Raw genomic sequence first — 25,754 nt, 5'->3', positions numbered from 1 at the left:
AAGATGCAGGGTCCCTGTTTAGAAGACAGGGAAGATGCAGGGTCCCTGTTTAGAAGACAGGGAAGATGCAGGGTCCCTGTTTAGAAGACAGGGAAGATGCAGGGTCCCTGTTTAGAAGACAGGGAAGATGCAGGGTCCCTGTTTAGAAGACAGGGAAGATGCAGGGTCCCTGTTTAGAAGACAGGGAAGATGCAGCGTCCCTGTTTAGAAGACAGGGAAGATGCAGGGTCCCTGTTTAGAAGACAGGGAAGATGCAGGGTCCCTGTTTAGAAGACAGGGAAGATGCAGGGTCCCTGTTTAGAAGACAGGGAAGATGCAGGGTCCCTGTTTAGAAGACAGGGAAGATGCAGGGTCCCTGTTTAGAAGACAGGGAAGATGCAGGGTCCCTGTTTAGAAGACAGGGAAGATGCAGGGTCCCTGTTTAGAAGACAGGGAAGATGCAGGGTCCCTGTTTAGAAGACAGGGAAGATGCAGGGTCCCTGTTTAGAAGACAGGGAAGATGCAGGGTCCCTGTTTAGAAGACAGGGAAGATGCAGGGTCCCTGTTTAGAAGACAGGGAAGATGCAGGGTCCCTGTTTAGAAGACAGGGAAGATGCAGCGTCCCTGTTTAGAAGACAGGGAAGATGCAGGGTCCCTGTTTAGAAGACAGGGAAGATGCAGCGTCCCTGTTTAGAAGACAGGGAAGATGCAGGGTCCCTGTTTAGAAGACAGGGAAGATGCAGCGTCCCTGCATGGACTCCATGAAGACAGGGAAGATGCAGGGTCCCTGTTTAGAAGACAGGGAAGATGCAGCGTCTCTGCATGGACTCAGAAGACAGGGAAGATGCAGGGTCCCTGTTTAGAAGACAGGGAAGATGCAGCGTCTCTGCATGGACTCAGAAGACAGGGAAGATGACGGGTCCCTGCATGGACTCCAAATCCAGAACCACTGGTTCTTGTACTTGTTGTTTTGCTCTATGTCCCAAATAGGTGTTTCCAATTAATCCATTCTGACCTGAGATCAGATTCATACGAGGTTTCCGCCGGACACACACTGGTCTGATTAACCCATTCTGACCTGAGATCAGATTCTAAAAATGTCAGTCGTTCTTCGATTTTTTCAAAAATAGCAGACCTACAAGCTCGTATCGCGCCACTCGGTGGCGCGATATGAGCTTGTAGATCTGCTATTTTTAAATAGCTAAAGCACGACATGACGCCGACACCAAAATGGGTGCCCGGTCAGAATGGGTTAAGGAGATAGGTTTATTCCTTTTTTAGATTTAAATTCAAATATCCCTTTGTAATGCACTTCCTTTGCTTAATGTTTTATGTAAATGTACATTGAATTGCCTTGTTGTTGAAATGTGCTATACAAATTGAACTTGCCCTGCCTTAAATAAATGGCATTCTTCAGACTACAAAGCACCCGAGTATAGGAGATTGTTGGATGTAAAAACTATAGGTCACAGCAGTGACAGACATTCGCTTATGAGAGAGGATTTTAACAACTCTGTCTAAATATGTACCCACTACCCAGAGTGCCTACTGGCTTATCTGAAATACACACCCACACACTGACACACACAACACACACGCACGCACGCACGCACCCACGCACATTCATACAGCACGCACGCGGGCGCAGGCTGCCCTCCTGTCCCCATCTGAACTCTCATTCTCCACCGAGCAGAAGCACATTAAAAAGGTTTAAACATTCCGCCTGAATGCGACCTTTCCCTTGTTACTCCGCACTAACCGAGCACATTATCCACAGCACGATGATGAGTACTGTAGGTCCGCTGTCACGCTTAACCCATTCTGACCTGAGATCAGATTCATACGAGGTTTCCGCAGGACACACACTGGTCCTGATGAACCCATTCTGACCTGAGATCAGATTCTAGAAATGTCAGTCGCTCTTCGATTTTTCAAAAAATAGCAGACCTACAAGCTCGTATCGCGCCACTCGGTGGCGCGATATGAGCTTGTAGATCTGCTATTTTTAAATAGCTAAAGCATAACATGATGCTGACACCAAAATGGGTGCCCGTTCAGAATGGGTTAATGTGCAGTTTAGCGCCTCCGAATACAAACAAGCATGATTGTCCGACGCCACGGTAATGTACTTCTTTGTGATTGAATGGTGGGAGTGTGGCTGATGTGTCGAACCAGGACCTCGTAGGCCTCAGGTGCCTCATGGCGCTGTGGCGTTGTATCCAGAAATAAATGTAACACTTCTTTTTTTTTTTTTTAGATATTTTTTTGCGGCTTACGCCTTTTTATTGATTTTTTTTAAGGGACAGATAGTAGGCTGACAGGAAACGGGAGAGAGATGGGGGGATGACATGCGGTAAAGGCCGTATCGGGTTCGGGAGTCGAACCCGCGGCACACCGCGACTGGATCACCAGTCCGGTGCCCAGACCGTTACGCTACGGCCTGGGCCAATTTAACACTTCTATAGCGTCGCCGTCGCCGTCAAAAACTGTTGACTTTTCAGGAAAACGTGGAAAAAGAACACTGGTTTCAATGGATCCAATGTAGTTACTTATGTAGTCACACGTTCTCGTTGATCCACTTTTGATCAGTTTAAATACTTGGGTTAAACCACAGAATTTGTTGCATTTTCAGTTTCAGAATGTTTCTTCTTCGGAAGTGGAAAATAGCAGATCTACAAGCTCACAATGGTGTTGTTTGAGTAGAGGGGCATTCATTTACCGAAAATAATTATAATAAATAAAATAGAAAGGAAATATATGGCCATACGAGGTTTCTGCGGGACAGCGTCGGGATGCAACCATAAAAGAGAGTGCCTCGACAGCCATGAGACCCAAAATGGGAACAGATAGGTGATTATACCCAGGCTGAGGTTATATCCGCTGGCTGAGTTAATGGTATTGCATCTCCATAATGTCATGGCGGAGAGGCAGCTGGCGGGAGGTGGTCCCGTTCAGCGGTGTCTGCTGCCGTCCCAGCTGTTTACACCTGATCTATGCTCCGCCTGTCCACGCCGAATTTACTGTGTGATGTATGTGTGTGTGTGTGTGTGTGTGTGTGTGTGTGTGTGTGTGCAGCAGACATGTCCAAAGTCCGCCCCGGGAGCGAATCATAACAGATTTTACACAGCCCCCCCCCCCGGGCCTCCTATTCGCTATGTATTATGTATGGCCCGCTGGTGGTAATTGTCATGTGAAATTCATACACCAATGGATGGCAGAGTGTTTTGAAATTAACCCGGGCAGATATAGGTTAATTCTCTGTAGAATCTGTAAGGGTTCCTATAACTTGTTTGTTCCTTGTTGTGAGAAAGGCAATTTTTCATTTTTATTTTGTATAATTGTTTTGTGTTTATTGTTTTCAATTATTAGTTTGCCCAATACTTTTTTACTCAAGCACATTTTGAATTCCGGACTTTTACTTGTAACAGAGTATTTCTATATTGATAAGATAGATGATAGATTGATTGATACTTTTACTTAAGTAAAAACATGTGAGTACTTTCTCCACCACTGCGTGTGACTGCAGATGTAGTCGGCCCGAATGTATTTTTAATATTTTCAAAAATGTCCCTCTTTGAAAAACCACGTTTGTCCACCGCCTGCTCACAGCATGTGTTCCTATCCAAACAGTATAGCCTAAGATGTCTTGACCAGTACCTGCTTGGACATAGTGATCTGTGTAAGCCTATGATGTCTTGACCAGTACCTGCTTGGACATAGTGATCTGTGTAAGCCTATGATGTCTTGACCAGTACCTGCTTGGACATAGTGATCTGTGTAGCCCGGAGCATTCCCTCTGTAAAGCCCCCCCCATGTAAAGCGTCTTTGGGTACTCAGAAAAGTGCTATATAAGTTTGAGATATTATTATTATTATTATTATTATTATAGAAGCTAACAAGGTCAGGAAATGAATATACCTTGTAGATTGTTTCTTGTATGTATGTTTTTATGCTTTGTCTCGCAGTGTAAATGTTGCTTCACTGCCTGCCTGTTTAGTTTTTATGTTTTGTGTGGACTGTGGAGACCTCGGCTGAGAATCCAAAGCATCTTTGCTAAATCCGGTGAATATACATTGCATTTATTTGTAATGACGCATAAATATGCTTTGTCCCGTTGAAATAAACAAATACAGTATAAAGTAAGATGCTTATCTGTACCCACCAGATGTCCTGCAGCTCCTGCAGTCTCTCCGGGCTCGCCTTTAAGTCCTGGTAGGCCCGGGGGTCCAGTCACACCCCCAGAATCGCCCTGTAGACATACAGACAGACAGACAGACAGACAGACAGACAAGACAGTTGGACTGACAGACAGCTGTGGCCTGGAGGCTACATGGATCATCTCTCTGACAGAATGCCAGATTATTATCCCATTCTGACCTGAGATCAGATTCATACGAGGTTTCCACTGGACACACGCCGGTCTGACGAACCCATTCTGACCTGAGATCAGATTCATACGAGGTTTCCACTGGACACACGCCGGTCTGACGAACCCATTCTGACCTGAGATCGGATTCTAAAAATGTCAGTCTCTCTTCGATTTTTCAAAAATAGCAGACCTACAAGCTCGTATCGCGCCACTCGGTGGCGCGATATGAGCTTGTAGATCTGCTATTTTTCAATAGCTAAAGCATAACATGATGCTGACACCAAAATGGGTGCCCGGTCAGAATGGGTTAAAGGGTGAAATTTCCCCAGCAGACCTGGGACTATTGTGCTGTGCACACACACAAACACACAGAGGCTAGTGGAGAAGAAGAAAATCACGTTTGCATATATATCAGTAGGTTGGAAGGAGACGGCTTGTCCAATCACAGCTCACATGAGCTGGTGATATGCCCAGCACCGGTGCATGTATTCGTTTGTAGTTTGTTAAACGTGGCAAATCTGGCAGATCTGTCTTTTAAGTCTTTTGATACAAGTCCAAGTCGAGTCCAACTCTCTTGAGTCCAAGTCCAAGAGTTCAGTCTCTAGCTCTGCCCAGCCTTCTCATTGAATATCAAGCCGGTTTGGCAGTGCATGCCCAGCCATGAGTGCCCAAGGTTACTTCGAACAAACACTACTGAAAGACAAAAACGTGATTCTTTTTAAAGTCGCACATTTCTTTGGATAAATAATTGCTACAGTCGTCAAATGTAATCAGGTCTCAAGTGAAGTTCAGTCTTAAAGCATTCCAGTCAGCCCCAAGTCCTGATTCCCATTATTCAAGTCAAAGTCTCCGACATGTCCAGCTTGTCAGCCGTACTTCCTCTGTCTCACCTTACCGCTCGTCTTCTAACGTAAGTTACATCATTTTGGCACTTACGAAAATGGAAAACATTTAATAATCTCAAGTTACTTTCACCAAATGAACTTTCTCACTACAGATGCAGAAGTCTGCAAACTTTCGAGTGCCTCTCTTGCTCGTCCTTTGATCATAAATAAATTATTTTGACAATGACTCTCTACTGTAGACGAGGCGTGCGTAACTTTCTCTTTGATCAGAACCAATGTGAGTAATGATAACAGAGATGACAAAGTATTTGATCATTTATTTTATTTTTTATTTTTTAGTATAGTGGGGAACGGATGAGGTGATGATGGTGTACTTCTCTACCCTAGAGCAGCGGGGGAACTCTGGTGGGTGGGGCATCTTGATTAATAACCCCTATATTATGACAGGCGCCAGCACCCTATCAAACAAGCAACTCCACTTCTTACAGTAACACTTCTTCCACTGGCACATTGATTGTGTGGGAAGTCCTGCCTGCTAAAACTAATTCATATAAATAACAGAGTTGTCAAGAGACATCAACCGCAGAGAGGTAAAGTTACAGTGTGATTGAAAACAGCACGCTGGGTTACTAATCTGAATATCTTCACGACCTGTAATAAAACACACACTGGGTTAGTAATCTGAATATGTTCACAACCTGTCATAAAACAGCATAGCTGTCGGGGCAGAAACGGCGTATCACCATAACGTCATATCAACGTTTTGATATATTTTTTCTCGTAAATGAATGTCCTGTTTCAAGAGTGTGGGGCAAAGGAGGCAAAAGTAGACCATTCTAAAACGGGTAGTCCCAATACTTCATTCTGATTGGCTGGTTACCGTCGCGTGACCGGTGTAAATTTCACCGATAACCCACTCCTTCAATCACTTTGTATCAAACTGCAGCCTTGTAGCTGAACTGGGGAAGGGGAGCGCTTGATTGCTTTACAAACACATGCCGTGCGGGCGTCTAAGCACCGCCCGGCTCATATGACTGTGAATGTGTGGCTCCAGGCAGCCCCGTAAATACATCAAGCGCTATTCTCCCGTCACATAGGCTACTTGCGGACTGCGGAGCAAAACAAGGAAGTGTTTTGGCTCTGGGTCGCTCGCTCTGGTGGCACAAAGCGTAGATACTTTTGTGAATTTAATAGTTTTATTAGGTTAATATTGCTATATGTTTGTAACCGTTTTAGAAAAGCAATAAGCCACTCGAGGCCCCAGCTTACCGGGTATTTTACACTGGCTGGGGGGTAGAAGACCTACGCTCCCAGGCAGTGTAAAATACCCGGTAACCTGAGACCTCTCGTGGCTTATTGCTTAAATCTAGTAGCCTTCCCCAGCCTGTTTGATTTCTGCTCTAGAGGGGCGGGGGGGCGGGACCCGGCGAGTACAAGGCGGTGGTTCCTATTGGTTCTCCGGTTCACTTGGAATATAGGAAGTGATCGAGGCATTACGTTTTATTTGGCTCGGATCCCACATATAAATATTGTGAAAATAGCAACAAGGCGTTTTGAGCTTGTAGATCAGCCATTTATTTTCACAATGTTTGCCTCTTTCTTAGATGATTTGACAATTTGGCCAATTTCTATAGTATAGTTTGTCGACTACTTTTGAAGCAGTAACCTTTTCTTTTCTTTCTTTAGGTATTACAAGGGTCTTAAAAGTCCTTAAATTGTCACTACACTGTCACCTGGGGACCCCCTACAAGATCATGTGCAGGGGGGAGGGGTCCCGTCTCCACACCCACAGGTTGAGGACCACTGGTCTACATACAGGGGGGGGGGGGTCCACTGGTCTACATACAGGGGGGGGGGGGGTTGAGGACCACTGGTCTACATACAGGGGGGGGGGGGGTCCACTGGTCTACATACAGGGGGGGGGGTCCACTGGTCTACATACAGGGGGGGGGGGGTTGAGGACCACTGGTCTACATACAGGGGGGGGGGGGTTGAGGACCACTGGTCTACATACAGGGGGGGGGGGGGGTTGAGGACCACTGGTCTACATACAGGGGGGGGGGGGGGAGGACCACTGGTCTACATACAGGGGGGGGGGGGACCACTGGTCTACATACAGGGGGGGGGGGTCCACTGGTCTACATACAGGGGGGGGGGGGTTGAGGACCACTGGTCTACATACAGGGGGGGGGGGACCACTGGTCTACATACAGGGGGGGGGGGTCCACTGGTCTACATACAGGGGGGGGGGGTTGAGGACCACTGGTCTACATACAGGGGGGGGGGGGTCCACTGGTCTACATACAGGGGGGGGGGGGACCACTGGTCTACATACAGGGGGGGGGGGTCCACTGGTCTACATACAGGGGGGGGGGTCCACTGGTCTACATACAGGGGGGGGGGGGGTCCACTGGTCTACATACAGGGGGGGGGGGGACCACTGGTCTACATACAGGGGGGGGGGGTCCACTGGTCTACATACAGGGGGGGGGGGGGGGGGTCCACTGGTCTACATACAGGGGGGGGGGGTCCACTGGTCTACATACAGGGGGGGGGGGTCCACTGGTCTACATACAGGGGGGGGGGGTCCACTGGTCTACATACAGGGGGGGGGGGTCCACTGGTCTACATACAGGGGGGGGGGGTCCACTGGTCTACATACAGGGGGGGGGGGGTCCACTGGTCTACATACAGGGGGGGGGGGTCCACTGGTCTACATACAGGGGGGGGGGGTCCACTGGTCTACATACAGGGGGGGGGGGGTCCACTGGTCTACATACAGGGGGGGGGGGGTCCACTGGTCTACATACAGGGGGGGGGGGTCCACTGGTCTACATACAGGGGGGGGGGGGTCCACTGGTCTACATACAGGGGGGGGGGGTCCACTGGTCTACATACAGGGGGGGGGGGGTCCACTGGTCTACATACAGGGGGGGGGGGTCCACTGGTCTACATACAGGGGGGGGGGGTCCACTGGTCTACATACAGGGGGGGGGGGTCCACTGGTCTACATACAGGGGGGGGGGGGTCCACTGGTCTACATACAGGGGGGGGGGGTCCACTGGTCTACATACAGGGGGGGGGGGTCCACTGGTCTACATACAGGGGGGGGGGGGTCCACTGGTCTACATACAGGGGGGGGGGGTCCACTGGTCTACATACAGGGGGGGGGGGGTCCACTGGTCTACATACAGGGGGGGGGGGTCCACTGGTCTACATACAGGGGGGGGGGGTCCACTGGTCTACATACAGGGGGGGGGGGTCCACTGGTCTACATACAGGGGGGGGGGGTCCACTGGTCTACATACAGGGGGGGGGGGGGTCCACTGGTCTACATACAGGGGGGGGGGGGTCCACTGGTCTACATACAGGGGGGGGGGGTCCACTGGTCTACATACAGGGGGGGGGGGTCCACTGGTCTACATACAGGGGGGGGGGGTCCACTGGTCTACATACAGGGGGGGGGGGGTCCACTGGTCTACATACAGGGGGGGGGGGGTCCACTGGTCTACATACAGGGGGGGGGGGGTCCACTGGTCTACATACAGGGGGGGGGGGGGGTCCACTGGTCTACATACAGGGGGGGGGGGGGGGTCCACTGGTCTACATACAGGGGGGGGGGGTCCACTGGTCTACATACAGGGGGGGGGGGTCCACTGGTCTACATACTGTACAGCACCAACCTTCTCTCCTTTCAGGCCGTCTCTCCCGTCTCTCCCAAGTTCTGCCGGTGAGCCCTGGAGATAAAAGAGAGACATCTTTATCAGCAGAAGAACCTTCATCCTCCTCTTCTCAGCACATATTTAATCTCCTCCTCCTCCTCCTCCTCCTCCTCCTCCTCCTTCTCCTCTTCCTTCTGGCAGCTTCAGCGGCCCGTTCAGTTCCAACATCATTCCCCCAAGCCAGGATTTATGAAACGCTCCTCTTTTTCCCTCCCTTGCTTTTTGAATAAAGACAGATGCTCATTACTGCAGCAGGTGCGGAGAACAGACTGGGTGCCTCTGCCTCTGTTCCCTCACATAAAGGGATCACATTTTGCCTCTTTCCACTAATTAATTCGTAAATTTGATTACCGGTCGTCTGTCGAAAATTTTGGGGCGGATTTTTGGACGTTTTCCTAAACCTTGATAGAGTACAGTCAGTATGTACACCAGGGCTGTGACAGTTAATTGAACGGATCAATGTAATCGATTAGGCTATATATTAATTATAGGTGAAAAATGTCAAACGAATTCCCCCCAAATAATTTACACATCACACACAAAAATAACGCATATATATAACAATATATATATAACATATAACATATATATATATACATATATACATATATATATATATATATATATATATATATATATATATATATATATATATATTAGAGCTGGGACTCTATTAAAAAATATATCTAATTAATCAGAGGCTTTGCGATTAATTCATCTAGATTAATCGCATTTTAATCGCATATCAATATTCAACCCGAGAACAGCGAGAAACCTTTTTTTTAAATGTTTTTTGGTATCCCAGTGAATCAACGAATAGTGACTACAGGATACCACTCATTTTCAACATTTTACTGTCATTAATATACCTGTTGTGGAAATAATAATAAAAAGTCACCCCATTCTGTGTTGCCTAGAACTGGAGGTCTGAAAAAAAAATAGTAACAGTAACAAGTACATCTCAGTGACATCACAAAGCTGTACATACTTCATATTGTTACTGTTTTTTGTCAGACCTCCAGTTCTAGGCAACACAAAATGGGGTGACTTTTTATTATTTCCAGTTTTCAGTACTATAGAAAAGCGCCCAGTGAGAAACGTTCCGCGGTGAAAAAAAGGTGCGATTAATTTATCTGTAGTTAATCGCGATAAAACTTTCTGTAGTTAATTAATCTAAATTAATCGCAATTAGTCCCGGCCCTAATATATATATATATATATATATATATATATATATATATATATATATTACTCTTAGGTTGTCTGGTTTTGGTTTATGTACTGTTTACCCTATAGTAACCTCTGTTCTTTTTATCCAATAGGATTGGGGAGCAGAGCCTAATCATGATGATCAGCTCGCACCTGGGCCCGGGTGTCGACGCCCTATAAATGCCTGCTTCCCCAGTCCTGTTCTTTTCAGTTTGCTCTCTGCACCTTTTCCACCATGCACACTTTTCAACATTTCTGTTAGTACGTTCAACACGCACACACATACATTTCACTCATGCACACACATACATTTCACTCATGCACACACATACATTTCACTCATGCACACACATACATTTCACTCATGCACACGCAAACATTTCACTCATGCACACACATACATTTCACTCATGCACACACATACATTTCACTCATGCACACACATACATTTCACTCATGCACACACATACATTTCACTCATGCATACACGCACTACACCACTGAATACTGATTTCCACACCTCATCTGTTTGCTCCTGATTTGGTTTGGTTTGATTTCTTAATTTTGATGACTTAAATAAATCAATATTTCATTTGACTACTGCGTCTCCCTGTATTTTTGTTGTATACTTGGCACCCCTAGGCCAGGTCTATAACAATTCTTACCGGTTCTCCAGGGTGCCCTGGGAGCCCAATGGTGCCAGGTTGTCCTTCTTTCCCCTGGAAAGTGAAGAAAAAGAAAGAAGAGATCCAACACTTTGGTTTTATTTATCCCATTAAGACCGATCAGGCCCATTCTACAAATGCCTTCTAAACCAGTAGTTCTCATACATTCATTTTCAACTAGAAAAAGTGCCCTCGGGGCACAGGTCTCCACCAGGCCAGGTCAGGTTGTGGCCTCCTGGTGGCGCTATAATAGGCCAATGTGAAAAGGGTGCCATTTGTTCTTACGCCTTTGATGGCAATTGCATGGTTTGAGGCATTTTGTTCCAAAAATGTGTTTTGCAAAAATCCACCTGTTGGTGGCGCTATAACAGGCCAATGTGAAAAGGGTGGGATATATTCCTCAGCCTAGTAGGTGTGTGAAAGATTTCACGTAATTTGTACGCTGCGTTCAAGATTTTAGGCTTTTTGTTCAAAACGGGCCAATCCTGCAAACTTTGAAAGCCAATGTTAGCCAATTTGGATGGAATATGAAATATCGGACAGATCCGTCTTGAGCACATGACTATAGAGATACTGTGTATACTTTTTGGACAAAATCTGGAAGAGTAATAATATAAGAAAATTTGTTTTACAAAAGTCGGCCTCATGGTGGCGCTATAACAAGCTTTTCTGGAAAGGTTCATCGTTGGCATCTAGGGAGTGTGTGCAAAGTTTGGCAATGACCGGGTTAACGGTGCCGGAGATTAGTTGGTAACGGACGGACGGACGGACACACGGACGGACACGCGGACGAACACACGGACGGACTCACGGACGAACACACACACACGGACGGACGGAGTGCAAAACATACTCTCTCCCCATGTGGTCAGCTGCTCTGACCACATACGTCACAGGTCTGGCAACCCAACCAGCAGTGACATAGTGACACTCACCTCCGGTCCTGGGTCTCCTTTCAGGCCTGGCGGACCAAAAGCTCCCTTTGAAAGACCCACAAGAAGGATGATGATGACCGGAGGAAGAGAGACAGAGAGACACAAAGGAAAAGAGACCATAGGATTTAATTGAAGGTACACGGTACAGTTACAACATGCTCCACTGTGGAATCTATATACAGTACACTGCCATTCCCTCTGTTCCCAGAGGAGGCAAATGCTCAGTCTATAGGGACATGGCAGTGGTGGGAAAGGTGCTCATATTATGTTATACTTATTTTATTATTCTATTGTCTTTTCACCCAGTGTTATATTGTCTAGTGTAATCCTGGGCGTTACACTTCAATGCATGAGGAGTCAAAGCCGCTTCTTTTCACCAGACAAGGGGGTGAGTTTCCCCAGTTGGACGTATCGCGTAGAAGGAAGTATAAGCGTATCAATACTGCATTGTAGAAATACTCTGTTACAACTTAAAAAGTAAAAAGTCTGGAATTCAAAATGTACTTGAGTAAAGTATTGTACTCATACGTACGAAAAGTAGAAAGCACCCATGTATACAAATCTTTTGAAAATAGCAGCTCTGCAATCTCATTGCGAGTCGAGCTTTTTTCAAATGTCCAAAACGTATATAGGGCTAAGTGGTTAATGTATTAATGTATTAATGTGTTGTAACAAAGTAACTATAGAAACAAACGTTTAAAAACAAATTTGTATTGGAGTAAAAGTATAATAATTGCCTCTGAGATGTAGTCGAGTAAGCAGTTAAGCAACAATGGAAATACTCCAGTAAAGTAAAAAGTACCTCAAAAATAGTACTCATTTGCACTATAGTTACTTTGCACCACTGGTGTCCGCAGGTGTCCAGCACAGACAACAGCGTGTGAGTGTGAGTGGACCGGGTAGCTGGAGAGGTGCCAGTTCATATCTTCCTAGGTAAATGCAGAAGTGCCCGTGAGCAAGGCAGTGAACCCATAACTGCTCCCAGGCGGGCGCCTGTGGCAGGCCGTAAGGTGTGTGTGTGTGTGTGTGTGTGTGTGTGTGTGTGTGTGTGTGTGTGTGTGTGTGTGTGTGTGTGTGCGTGCGTGTATACATTATACTGTATGTCGGGCCTGTGTGTGTGCGTGTGTACTGTACAGTTGAATCCCCACAGGCATTAACAAGGTTAATCTTCTTTAATACTGTGATCACCTACAGAGAGCTGTGGCATAATACTGTATGGAACACACAGAATAGTCCATTAACCAGACTTATTTTTATGCTTTAGGCTCTGATTATCTATAATGACATCCAGACAATGTGTATTCCATGCAGCGCTACGCTTACACACAACAAAAGACATGTAATATGTATGGCATAATACAGTGAGACGACCATTATTGGAGGGGATAAATAAGCCTCGCGTCAGTCCTGGGGTCCTGGGGTTTATGTTCCAATTACCACCTCTGCTTATTACACAGCTACTTACGAACACAAATTGGTAGGCCTACGCAGACTATGGATTCAAAATGATTTCAGAAGCTTACAAGTTTCATCTTCTATCTATAGCGATGCAAACGGAGACAACAGAATGCTGCGACGGACCCATCGGAATCAAGCATTCGACAAAGCCATCTATTAAATGGTATTATCACAAGCAGTAGCTATAGCATTCTATTTGGGCCTTTTGAAGGGAGTGATAAAAACTGATTAACTGTTAAAGCTAAAGAGTGCTAGGCTAGGACACTAAACTGTCACTGGGAGTGACCTCCACATGCTAGGACACTGAACTGTCACCGGGAGTGACCTCCACATGATAGGACACTGAACTGTCACCGGGAGTGACCTCCACATGATAGGATACTGAACTGTCACCGGGAGTGACCTCCACATTGCTGCGTAAATCTGATTGCATTACGTTAAACTCACTTTGACACTCACTTTATGCAAGCACATACCCTCTATTTCTACATTGCAGTATTGATATTTTTGCTTTTAGTCAAAGGGTGAGGGCACCCGAAATCACCTTTTCTTAGATTAAAAAATAATAATTGTGCCCTTTGTGATAGGGAGAAATGCTATAGCAAACCAGTAAGACGCCTGACAGCAGACTGCTGGGCGAGTGCTGGCACTTTGGCATGGGGGTCAGATCAACATATGGAATTAATTCTGTACTGGCCATATATGGAGCGTGTCTTGAGTGTACAGGGTTTGATGAGGTCAGATCAACATATGCACGATTTCAAAGTTAAATGCGGCGGCGGTGGCTCAGGGGTAGAGTGCCTGGATGGTAACCGTAAGGTTGCCAGTTCGAACCCGGGCCCCCCCAGAGTTACTGTCGAAGTGTCCTTGAGCAAGACACTGAACCCCTAATTGCTCCCGATGTGCTAGTTGGTGCCTTGCATGGTTTCCGCTGCCATCGGTGTATGAATGTGTGTGTGAATGGGTGAATGTAATGCACAATCTCTGTAAAGCGCCTTGGATAAAGGCGCTATATAAATGCACCATTTACCATTTACCATTAAAATGCGAACTGTGGTCGCAACAATTCACCGATAGGCTTCTGGTTTCAGCGCTTTCTGCTGTTTTTGTTTCTGTAGCTATTTCTGTGTATTCCCAGTTATCTGGGTAGAAAATAAATATTTGGCAATACTAATTACAGTACATACTATATAAGCTCAATGTGTTTGATTACTGCGATATCACGCACATGTAGGCATATCTAATTAATCTAATTAAGTTTCACTTTCACTGCTGACGAGTAGAGAGACAGACTCCGCCCAGCAGAGCGCTCGGCCCTCCCTCTGCTTCCGTGTTTACATAGTTGGACTTCTCTCTTCGTCTTTTGCTCTTTAGATGTTAAAAAGATCTTTTTCCACCACTGCCTAATATCACAAACAGTGTTATTAGCTGGCCCAGAAACCTTATTCACTCAGTGTGTGTGTGTGTGTGTGTGTGTGTGTGCGTGTATGCGTGCGTACGTGCGCCCAAAGCATCGGACTGTAGCGGCATTCATCTCATCTGTCAAATACACTCTGCTACGCTTTTTCCAAAAGCTAAGAGGTTACCTTGAATCCTGGAGGTCCTTGAGCTCCTTTTTCACCCTGCAGAAAGTACAACACACACAACAATGCCATCTATCAATGTACTGCGCACACACACACACACACACACACACACACACACACACACACACACACACACACACACACACACACACACACACACACACACACACACACACACACACACACACACACACACACTGTACTATACACACACACACACACGGGAAGCTCTCACGCAAAGCCCTCTTGTTGCTGAAATAAGTCGAGGGGGATACAACAAAATGACATTTCAGTCAGATAACGCACAGATAGATTGAGACCAATAATAGCTTGTCACAGCGTGGACCTATCTTTTGTGTCCCGTAGACAGTATCACTACGCCAACAGCAGCACAACAACATAGTTCCACGTGACAGAGGGGTCAAAGTTGAACAAAAGTTGCTCTATATGGCAGGGATAAATCACAATTTGTAATGCCACAATATCAATATTGCCTGAAGGTGGTCAGTATACCGAAAGCTTGCTAAATAAATACATTGATTGTGCGCAGATCTGAGTGTGCGGAGCTTCCCTTTATTTTTCTGATGCCACAATATTAAAATTGAATCGCAAAGTTCAGAATCAATTTTTCTTTCTTTATTTTTTTTATCTTTTTCATGTCGTAAAGAATGACGATATCTGGCTGCATTGAAGTGTATAATTATGATTGAACTTTTCATGGTCTAAAATTCTATATTGTTTAGAATTGTTTTAAAATGTTCTAGTATGATTTTAACTTTTCAATGGACCTCGGACCTTGCATGACCTAATGGTATTGGACAGCGACAATATATATTACGTAAACTAAAAAGCTGAATCCACATTTCAATAGCAGGCGCTGTCCATACGTTCTCATTCCCCTGATTAAACGCCAGCGCCGCACTACACACTGGTTGATGCCATATTAAAACGATGAAAACAGGACTGTCCATTCCGCTGTGTAAAATGTGTTGGAGAATAGAAATCAATAGTGAATGTATGATGTCTGGTAGAACCGTTACCTGGTCTCCCTTCTGGCCTTTCTCCTTATAGTCATCTTCCTAAGGAACAGAAAACACAGAGGAGCCATCTTATCCAACGGCGTACATACTTAACCCATTCTGTCCGGGCACCCATTTTGGTGTTGGCATCATGTTATGCTTTAGCTATTGAAAAATAGCAGATCTACAAGCTCATATCGCGCCACCGAGTGGCGCGATACGAGCTTGTAGGTCTGCTATTTTTGAAAAATCGAACGACTGACAACGACTGACATTTTTTAGAATCTGATCTCAGGTCAGAATCGGTTAAACCCATAAAGACCTGAGGCCGATTCTACAAATGCCTTATTTTCTGAAAAACGTCAGTGGTGCTTTTTCCATGTCAAGGACACTCAATATTATATGTAAAAAAAAAGTTGTTAAAAAATGTTAAGAATATTATAGTCATGCACACATTTTTATGATATAAAAATAGCAAGCCCATAGCACAGCACAAAGTGACATGCTATGAGCTTGTATATCTGCTATTTTTTAATAGTTGAAGTATAAAGTGTGTACTTTCTGCCCCTCTAAACCAAAGCCCTTTGCAGAAAATAGCAGATCTACAGTACATGTACACGCTTACTTATAGTTATTGTTTGGGGCCAACTGCTTGTCTACGAAATGTTTGCCAATTATGACATTATTATTCAGTATAGGCTCATGAAAGCAACATAGGATTAAATTGGTTAGTTTGATCACATGCTTACCGCTCCAGAGATCTGTCTTAATCCATGTGCTGTCATCACCTAAAAGTCATGAAAGGGAAAAGGCATTCTTATTTTTATTGTGTATACATTATAGATAATATTGTCTAATATTCAAATTGCACTATACTTGTGGGGACATTTGGCCATCATAAGTATAGTATTACAAGTGCGCACACGCACAAGCGCACACACACGCACACACACACACACACACACACACACACGACCGACTAGACCGACCGACCGACTCCCCCCACTTCTCACCCGTGTCTCATTTCGATTGGCTACGGCCAAGCGTCAAGAGGCGAACATAAATCAACCTATGTTTTCAGAACAGATTAGATATTGGGTGGTAAAGGTCAAAGGTCAGTGGCGTGGGACTTTAAAAACAACAGTTTAAAAGCAACACGGCAAAGAGGGTGGCTTGACACAGAGCGACTGAGGTCTGCCCGGTCGGTAACCCATCATTGTCCAGCTGGGCCTCGCTATAAATCAGCTCGGAGCGCACCGTACGGTGTGCTCAGCCTGAGCCAATGTATCAACATTTGAGCTGAGCAAAGCAATCTGTTGGACTGTTGGATTACTTTTTTTTTTAGTTTTGCCTTTCTGTTCTGTCCCCAACTCGTCAAATCTCAGAAATGTCCTCATAGCCTCGCTGTTGGTCACCTGCTCCGTCCCTCTGGGGCGCCTCCCTGGGACTATTGGTTCGCTTACGAGCCACTGTCATACAGGCTGCTCAATACGATGGACGACTGGGACTTAAAATGGGGCTTTTACCATATTATGCACGACGTACAGTATCAAGACTCTGATTAGTTTCTGGCTCCGAGTGAGCTCTGAACGGGCTGCAACTTTGGAAACCTTTACACTGAAGGACTGGCTCTGAGTGAGCTCTGAACTAGAGTTCTCATCGGGCCCGAAAATGAAGGCCCGGCCCTAACTGGGCCCTAACTGATCAGGCTCTAGGCCCGGCCCGGCCCGACTAATTAGCATAGATTTTAGGCCCGACCCGGCCCTAAAACGTTGTGTCGGGTCGGGCCTGGTCGGGTTTGTGCAGAATTTGAGAACTCTACACAGAGTAAAGTGAAACGCCAGTCAGCACCATCTTCATAATAGATAAATACACAAACAGACAGAACAGAACTATTATTTTTTATTATTCTAAACAAATTCAATATATATATATATATTTTTCATAGAGCCCCAGGCCCGGCCCGGCCCGGCCCTACTGATTAGCATACATTTTAGGCCCGGCCCTGCCCTAAAATGAACTCTACTCTGAACGGGCTGCAACTTTGGAAGACTTTACACTGAAGGAATATGTCTGGAATTGGGGCTGGGGTCGGGTGGACTGCGAGATATTTCTGTGCATCTCTGTTATATTGTTTTGTTATGTGTTTGTTTTATGTTATGTTATGCATTTCTTTGGTGTGTTTTGTCTTATGTCAATGTCTTATATACAAAATAAAATTAATAAAGTACCAATTATGTTATGGACCTTTCGTCTAGGGTGAAGGGACATGACACCATTTGAGAGGAGACAGGGTGAAAAGAACTTCAATTTATTTGTAGCAGCTCTTTTCTTTCAGTTGCAGAGACAATTTGTAATTTTGGTTAGTTAGGGTAGTTAGGGATTTAGAATTCTCTTTTGTTTAACTTCTGTTAGGGCCTTTAGGTAGGGGTAAACCTTTGTTTTCTAGTTAGATCCGTTTTGTTAGAATAGCACCTGCACTCTGAAGCTAACATATTGGAGAATTGTGAACCAGAATTGTACAAATGGTCTCTGCAACTGAAAGAAAAGAGCTGCTACAAATAAATTGAAGTTCTTTTCACCCTGTCTCCTCTCAAATTGTGTCATGTCCCTTCACCCTAGACGAAAGGTCCATAACAAGTACAAATAATTAAAAACAAAGAATCCTCAGCCTCCTCATGATACTGTAATTATTACAGTGCATGCATGCTGTTGCCTGATTCTCACACCTAGCTTGGCAGACTTGCCACCAGACTATCACTGTGTATATATTAGTCTGGGATCTCTGTGTGGAAGCTACATTTCCAAAGGGCCATTAAAAACAATGCCTCTGGTAATAAGAGGATGGATTCTAATCCAAACTAATCAAAAAAATCCAATTACAACTGAGTGGTGCAAGACCAAATTTGCAGATGAAATATTGTTTTTGTGCAATGGTGAATTCATCTGGTTTCCAGGCTAGCTCAAAGGCATCTCTGATACTGCCCTGTGCAAAGCCAAAGTGCAGTAACTATATGACAAAAAAATAAAAAATAAAAATAGGTTTCAACTGGTCAGGCAAATGAGATATCAGCATAATATACTGTAAGTGATATTACACTAATTGTATATCTGTTCTTGACATAATCCCCCAAAATCCCAAAGACTAATTTTGGGATACACAAATAAGTCAGTGTGTCCAAAAACACAGTTAATGCACTTTGGCTTTGTATAGCTGTATAGCGGACCACTGAACGGTCTGTCTGTCTGTCTGTAGCAAAATCAAATCACTGACAAAAAAAGAAAAAAAGAAAAGACAAATTTATTTCGCGGAGCCCCTGGCCACTTTGGGAACGTGGATCTAAGCATGCATTGATCTAATTACCCATTACCATTGGCGGTAACGTGAGGCTATAGTGCCTGAGAAATGCGTGAACTATTATTATGCATAGCGCGACCTCGAATTAATGTTTTATTAAGCTCTAAACATGGTCCTTTATCTCAATCTGAGCCCTAAAATGCGATTGTGTGCGTGCACGAGGAGATTTTGGATATTCGATGATTACACACCATGGCGAGCCACCGGAGGCTAACGATGGATGCTAAAAACAGTAAATAAAATACTATTAATTACTATAAAATTACATTAAACAAACCCGAGATTTATCATGTTGGCAAAGGAGGTTGAATCCCAAGAAATCGTGGGTAGATTCTCATAGTTATTTGGAAACCCTTAGATCTCCATATACTGTATGGATATAAGTCAACCTGTTCTGACATTCCATATGTTGATCCTTCCCCATCCATCCTTCCTCTTTCGATGTCTGCCCTTCTGACTTATACCTGTCCATTCAAACTCTAGACGGGCCTGCCCCAAAGTTATTAGTGCAGCCGTGCCTGGCAGCCGGCAAAAACTAGAGTTCTCACTAGGCCCACCTGTCCATTCTTAACAGGCCCGGAAATTAAGACCCCGGCCCTACCTGGGCCCTCATCACACCCTGTACACTCAAGAGAATGTCCCCGCTACCACCCTTAGATCTAGCTGACCTGTTCTGACATTCCATATGTTGATCTGACCTCATCAAACCCTGTATACACTCAAGACATGCTCCTTATATGGCCAGTACAGAATTCATTCCATGTTGGTCTGACACACCCCATGCCAAAGCACCACCACTATCCCAGCAGTCTGCCGTCAACGAGGCGGCTCCATCCATCCATCCATCCATCCATCCCTCCCTCCCTCCCTCCCTCCCTCCCTCCCTCCCTCCATCCCTCCCTCCCTCCCTCCCTCCCTCCCTCCCTCCCTCCCTCCCTCCCTCCCTCCCTCCCCCTCCCTCCCTCCCTCCCTCCCATCCCTCCCTCCATCCCTCCCTCCCTCCCTCCCTCCCTCCCTCCCTCCCTCCCTCCCTCCCTCCCTCCCTCCCATCCCTCCCTCCATCCCTCCCTCCCTCCCTCCCTCCCTCCCTCCCTCCCTCCCTCCCTCCCTCCCTCCCCCTCCCTCCCTCCCTCCCTCCCATCCCTCCCTCCATCCCTCCCTCCCTCCCTCCCTCCCTCCCTCCCTCCCTCCATCCCTCCCTCCCTCCCTCCCTCCCTCCCTCCCTCCCTCCCTCCCTCCCTCCCTCCCTCCCCCTCCCTCCCTCCCTCCCTCCCATCCCTCCCTCCATCCCTCCCTCCCTCCCTCCCTCCCTCCCTCCCTCCCTCCCTCCATCCATCCATCCATCAGGAACATGTGTGGACAAATGGAATGAACCAGACCATGTTCAGAGTAACCTCAGGGGGAGGACGCCGTCCCAGGGGACTTGGTATGCACGTGAAGCTGCAGCACGCACACCACCTTGACCCGCATATGCACACTCACTCCCTACGTCCTTGCTGCTGTAAATAAGACGGAGTTGTGAGTCAACATTTCTGCCCAGAATGCTAAACTCTGCCAAGAAAATAATGTGACTGGACTGTGCCTCACGTGGCTGGCCCAAACAACCCCCCCCCCCCCCCCCCCCACACACACACACACACAGCCTTTTGTCTGTGTCTTTTATCCTTTCCAGTAAAGCACAGACTTATTTCTGGACGATTGGAAGAACGGCGAGAATAATATTTCATAATAAGCGTTCATATAAACTGTGAGCCTGCACATGCTCCGAATTGCAAGTCCCTCCAAAAAAAGTAGTATTGTTATCAAGAGCATTTTACAGTCTTTTAACATCAACATATTAAGCTTTTAGAGATTGTGATATGAAACGGATTTTTTTTTTTTTGGCATACATAAAACCCTCAGTGTTCATTTAGAAATGGAACCAAATGGACCCATTTGGTTCCAGTTGTACGTAGGGATGGAGCTCGACGATAACCGATACCCGGAAAAAATCCAATGACAAGCTTATTGAGTACCCCGTTATCAATAAGATTTGGGCTTATCAAGCCTGTTATCGAGCACAGCGGCCCATGACGTCATGTTTAAACAATCAAGACAAGAGGTGACCAAGAAATAAATGTAATCATCCATCCTTGCACAAACATGTCGGTCTTAAACTGTATTGACACCTGCCAACCAGCGCTGAGCAGGTAAACAAAATGTAGCTTAACACATAATTATGACGTGTGGGAACGTCATAACTAATCCAACCGACGGATCCAAAGGATGTGTACACACCTCCTAGAGCATTTTCATTGATATCAAACGAGAGAAAAATATTCAGAATTTTGTTTTTTGAGTTGGCCTCCAAGGCCACCATACTCCTTGCTCCGTTCACTTCCCTGTTTAGCGCTGCAGAAAGAATCCCTCGTAACTTCTACTCTAGGGAGCTCTCCGTGGTTTTGATCAGATGGATATACTAAGCTCTTCATTTCTGACCTCTGACCTCCCTCTCGTTCAAAATATGAACGCGAGGGATTATTCAGTGATTTCTATCGTAACGACAGCACGGTAAGCAAGCAAAAATATGTCTCTGTTTTGTTCCCAGAAGGGAAGGGTGGGGGGGGGCTTTACAGAGTAAAAGCGGCCAGATCTTCTTCCCGGCACCCAAAGCTTCTATTTATTAACCAGTTAACAGTTTCTTTAATATTATTTTATTGGTAAAAAGGTCAATTGCCTTCCATCTGTCAGAAAAGTTCTGTATTTGAAGACCCTAGTAAAATATACTCATGGTTCTATTCGGAAGTTATTGTCTCCCGTCTTTCCACAAAATAATAGAAAATGCTCGATAGTGGGCTCGATAAGCCTGATCGATAAGGTGCTCTGAGTTCAATGAACACTCATATGGGATATTAGAAGTGTACATTGACAATAAAAAGCAGGAGTATATTAGCCCATTCTGACCTGAGATCAGATTCATACAAGGTTTCCGCTGGACACACACTGGTCTGATGAACCCATTCTGACCTGAGATCAGATTCTAGAAATGTCAGTCGCTCTTCGATTTTTCAAAAAATAGCAGACCTACAAGCTCGTATCGCGCCACTCGGTGGCGCGATATGAGCTTGTAGATCTGCTATTTTTCAATAGCTAAAGCACAACATGATGCTGACACCAAAATGGGTGCCCGTTCAGAATGGGTTAGAGCCAAAAGGCTTTTTATGGCTGGGCATTGGGTGTGTGTGTGTGTGTGTGTGTGTGTGGGAGGCTCTCCTCCCCAGCCAGCACTAATAAACATGGAGGCAGCAGGGAGGTTTATGAAGGAAGGGTAATGGTCTGATCGCTCGCTTCTGCAGAGTAAGGAAAATCAATGCTTATAACTGCCAAAATTATCTGCCGAGAGCACATGCACACACACACACACACACGCACGTACAGTGCACGTACAGTCCACGCACGCACGCACACACACACATGCACTTATTGCTTTACATCAATACATGTGAGGACATCAAGGATTTTTATTTCTATTGCCATTTTCTATCCTGAAGCCGGGAATAAGACTCGGAGCTGGCAGCGGGTCACGCTGCGACGCATTGAGAGTAATCTTCAGTGTGTGTGACACCAGCACACACATTCTGGTATAAAAGTATAAATGAGCATTTAACTCATTCTGACCTGAGATCAGATTCATATGAGGTTTCCGCCGGACACACACTGGTCCTGATGAACCCATTCTGACCTGAGATCAGATTCTAAAAATGTCAGTCGCTCTTCGATTTTTCAAAAATAGCAGACCTACAAGCTCGTATCGCGCCACTCGGTGGCGCGATATGAGCTTGTAGATCTGCTATTTTTAAATAGCTAAAGCATAACATGATGCTGACACCAAAATGGGTGCCCGTTCAGAATGGGTTAAATCTCCTCTAATAAACCTCTAAGTGCCTAATCCAAATCCTGACACACAGTCAGAATCTTTTCTTAATTGTGAACCTGACTCCCCAAATCTTTTTTGGAATATAAAACTAAAACCATTTCTGTTCAATCAAATTCTACTATTTGTGGGGGAAATGTGGGATTCACGCACACGCACACGCACACACACACACGCGTACACACATGCACGCACGCACGCACGCACGCACGCACACACACACACACACACACACACACACACACACACACACACACACACACACACACACACACACACACACACACACACACACACACACACACACACACACACACACACACACACACACACACACACACACACACACACACACACACACACACACAGATTGGTACTAAATACTCAAAGAGCCTCATTTATCAAATGACTAATGCTGTTTTCCATTAAAGCGCGCCTATAGCATCCTTGTTCAATGGAACACGGACCCCGGGTGGCTCCGCTCGCACCTCGGCTCGCACACAACAATGAACACCATTATCTCTTTTTTACAGACGCTTTGTTTTGTTTATTTTCCAGATGAAAGATCAATTGAAACGCAAGCTGTGTTATATATATATAATTGGGACAATTTGGAGAACCTAAAAGCACAAGTTCAAAGACGACTGAAAAGCAAGATTCATCTGTTGTCGTCGCACGGCGTAATAGTATTCTCCTAATTGTACATGTGTAGTTTGTCCTTGTGGGTATTCATGTGTGGCTACGTATACATTAAAGCCCATGGAGGCACAATATCTGGTCTTGTGAGTCCTTATATACAGGCCGTGGGTGCCCACACTTTTTTGACTTGAGAACTACTTCTAAAATGACTTAAAGGGACACTTCACCCTTTTTGCAAAAAAATATATGTTAATGACGTTTAGAAGCTTTAGAACACTTTCCTGGGGGTCTTTATGTGTGTAATATGTGGTTTTAGATTATTTTAGATTGTAGCAGTGAGCCTGTTGTCTCTGATGTCATGGACACTGGGCTCACTTCCTTCCTGGACTACATGTTGTCTCAGTAAGACAGCTCTCCCCCTATCCACAAGGAGGAGCAGTGCACCAAATAATTATGGGAATTGTAGTCCAGGAAGGTAGTGAGACCAGTGTCCATGACATCAGAGACAACAGGCTCACTGCTACAATCTAAAATATCTAAAACCACATATTACACACATAAATACCCCCAGGAAAGTGATCTAAAGCTTCTAAACGTCATTAACATATATTTTTTTGCAAAAAGGGTGAAGTGTCCCTTTAACAACCCCCCAAAAATATTATCCATTTCTGAAAATGTACCCGAGGGGGCTTTGGAATAGCTAGTGCTGGCATTACACGAGCCATGGCGTGACAAACACACTTGGAATGGGAAATAGAGGTGAACATTTTTTATAGTTTGTAATGTAACTTTGTAATGTTACTGACGTCACACACAAAGAATTACATTGTGGGGTTTGCCTATACTAAGCCGTGAAGTGAGTGACAGGCCCTTCGTGATGCCAATCACTGAAGTCACCTTAAAGGTTTTATGACATTCATTTTCATTTATTTTTCTTTTTCTTTTTTCTTTTTTCTTTTTTCTTTTAGGTTTTATGACCTCAATTACACCCAAAAAACCTGAACTTTGAACATTCAGTGGATTTTCTGTGGTCTGAAGTTTTCTTTGGGGTTTGGAAGCCTTTTGAGCTACAATGAAAACAGGCAACACAGTGAAACAGTGACATCTGCTGGCAAATCCCATTGACATATATGGGATTTGCAGTAAGTGATGTCACTTACTGCCGGCAAATCAGAGCACCTGTTTGAGCCAGAAAACCCCAGATCACAGAAAATCTACTGAATGTTAAAAGTTCATGTTTTTTGGGTGCAATTGAGATTAGAAAACCTAAAAAAAACAAGAACAATTCCAAAACCTTTTTTTTTATGTCACAATCCCTTTAAGGCCAAGTGGCATGTGTCTACGTTTCTTTATGATATATATATTTTTTCCTTTTGAAATAAGATATTTACTCGCAAAACACATCAATAGGTCCACGAGCCGCTGCGAGCCATTGTGAAAGAACTGTCATGAATGACACATGGCAGGGGGGTCTGTGAAGGGGGGCGTTGTAGTGTACTTACGGGACCTGGAGGACCTCTGGGGCCAAGCTCCCCCTGTTGAGACACAACAACACAGGACTGTCACATCCATCAACCTGGCTGATGAACCCACCCATTACAGCTGTGAGGGAGTGAGGACAACCATTACCGAGTCCACACAGAAGGCCAGCAAAGACCACATCAACACACGCACGCACGCACGCACACACACACACAGCAGACACAGGCAAGTGCACACATCAAAGGGGGCTTCAGTTCAGCGTCTGCCCATTTACACGCCTGTAAAACAACAAGAATGATTCAATCATAACTGCCAGGTGCAACGAGCTCTTGTAGCGCCCGTTTTAGTTCATTTTCGACGTTCTTTTTGTTGGTTCACTCACTGTGTTTTGTTATGGCTTTTGTCTAGACCGTAACATTAGGTTCTGTTGCCACTCACTCTATGTTGCAGTTTGGGTTTTTATGCCGTTCCCTTTTAGGAAATCCCTTTTAGCCCATTCCTCTCTATTTCTGTAACATTCTGTGCACGTCCCTAGACGGACGGACGGACGGACGGACGGACGGACGGACGGACGG

At 45.4% G+C, this 25,754-nt stretch overlaps 1 protein-coding gene across 1 annotated transcript in view; it reads right to left on the bottom strand.

Annotated features, from left to right (window-relative positions):
• Positions 1 to 3,615: 3,615 nt before the first annotated feature.
• col19a1 (collagen, type XIX, alpha 1) overlaps positions 3,616 to 25,754 on the bottom strand; it is a gene marked incomplete at its 3' end in the record, with an annotated part of 238,354 nt that continues 216,215 nt past the window's right edge. The window contains exons 21-29 of the mRNA XM_083775052.1: positions 25,200 to 25,232; positions 16,537 to 16,575; positions 15,809 to 15,847; positions 14,769 to 14,804; positions 11,725 to 11,769; positions 10,790 to 10,843; positions 8,877 to 8,930; positions 4,142 to 4,228; positions 3,616 to 3,636 (exon numbers count right to left, since the gene is read on the bottom strand). Coding sequence (XP_083631178.1) covers positions 3,616 to 3,636; positions 4,142 to 4,228; positions 8,877 to 8,930; positions 10,790 to 10,843; positions 11,725 to 11,769; positions 14,769 to 14,804; positions 15,809 to 15,847; positions 16,537 to 16,575; positions 25,200 to 25,232 — 408 coding nt within the window. The remainder of the gene's footprint in view (positions 3,637 to 4,141; positions 4,229 to 8,876; positions 8,931 to 10,789; positions 10,844 to 11,724; positions 11,770 to 14,768; positions 14,805 to 15,808; positions 15,848 to 16,536; positions 16,576 to 25,199; positions 25,233 to 25,754) is intronic.

The sequence above is a fragment of the Protomyctophum parallelum genome (assembly GCF_964188405.1).
Source record: "Protomyctophum parallelum genome assembly, chromosome: 10".
Classification (NCBI taxonomy): Eukaryota; Metazoa; Chordata; class Actinopteri; order Myctophiformes; family Myctophidae; genus Protomyctophum; species Protomyctophum parallelum.
Note: the sequence above shows the minus strand (reverse complement) of the source record. Positions and strands in the feature narration are given on the sequence as shown.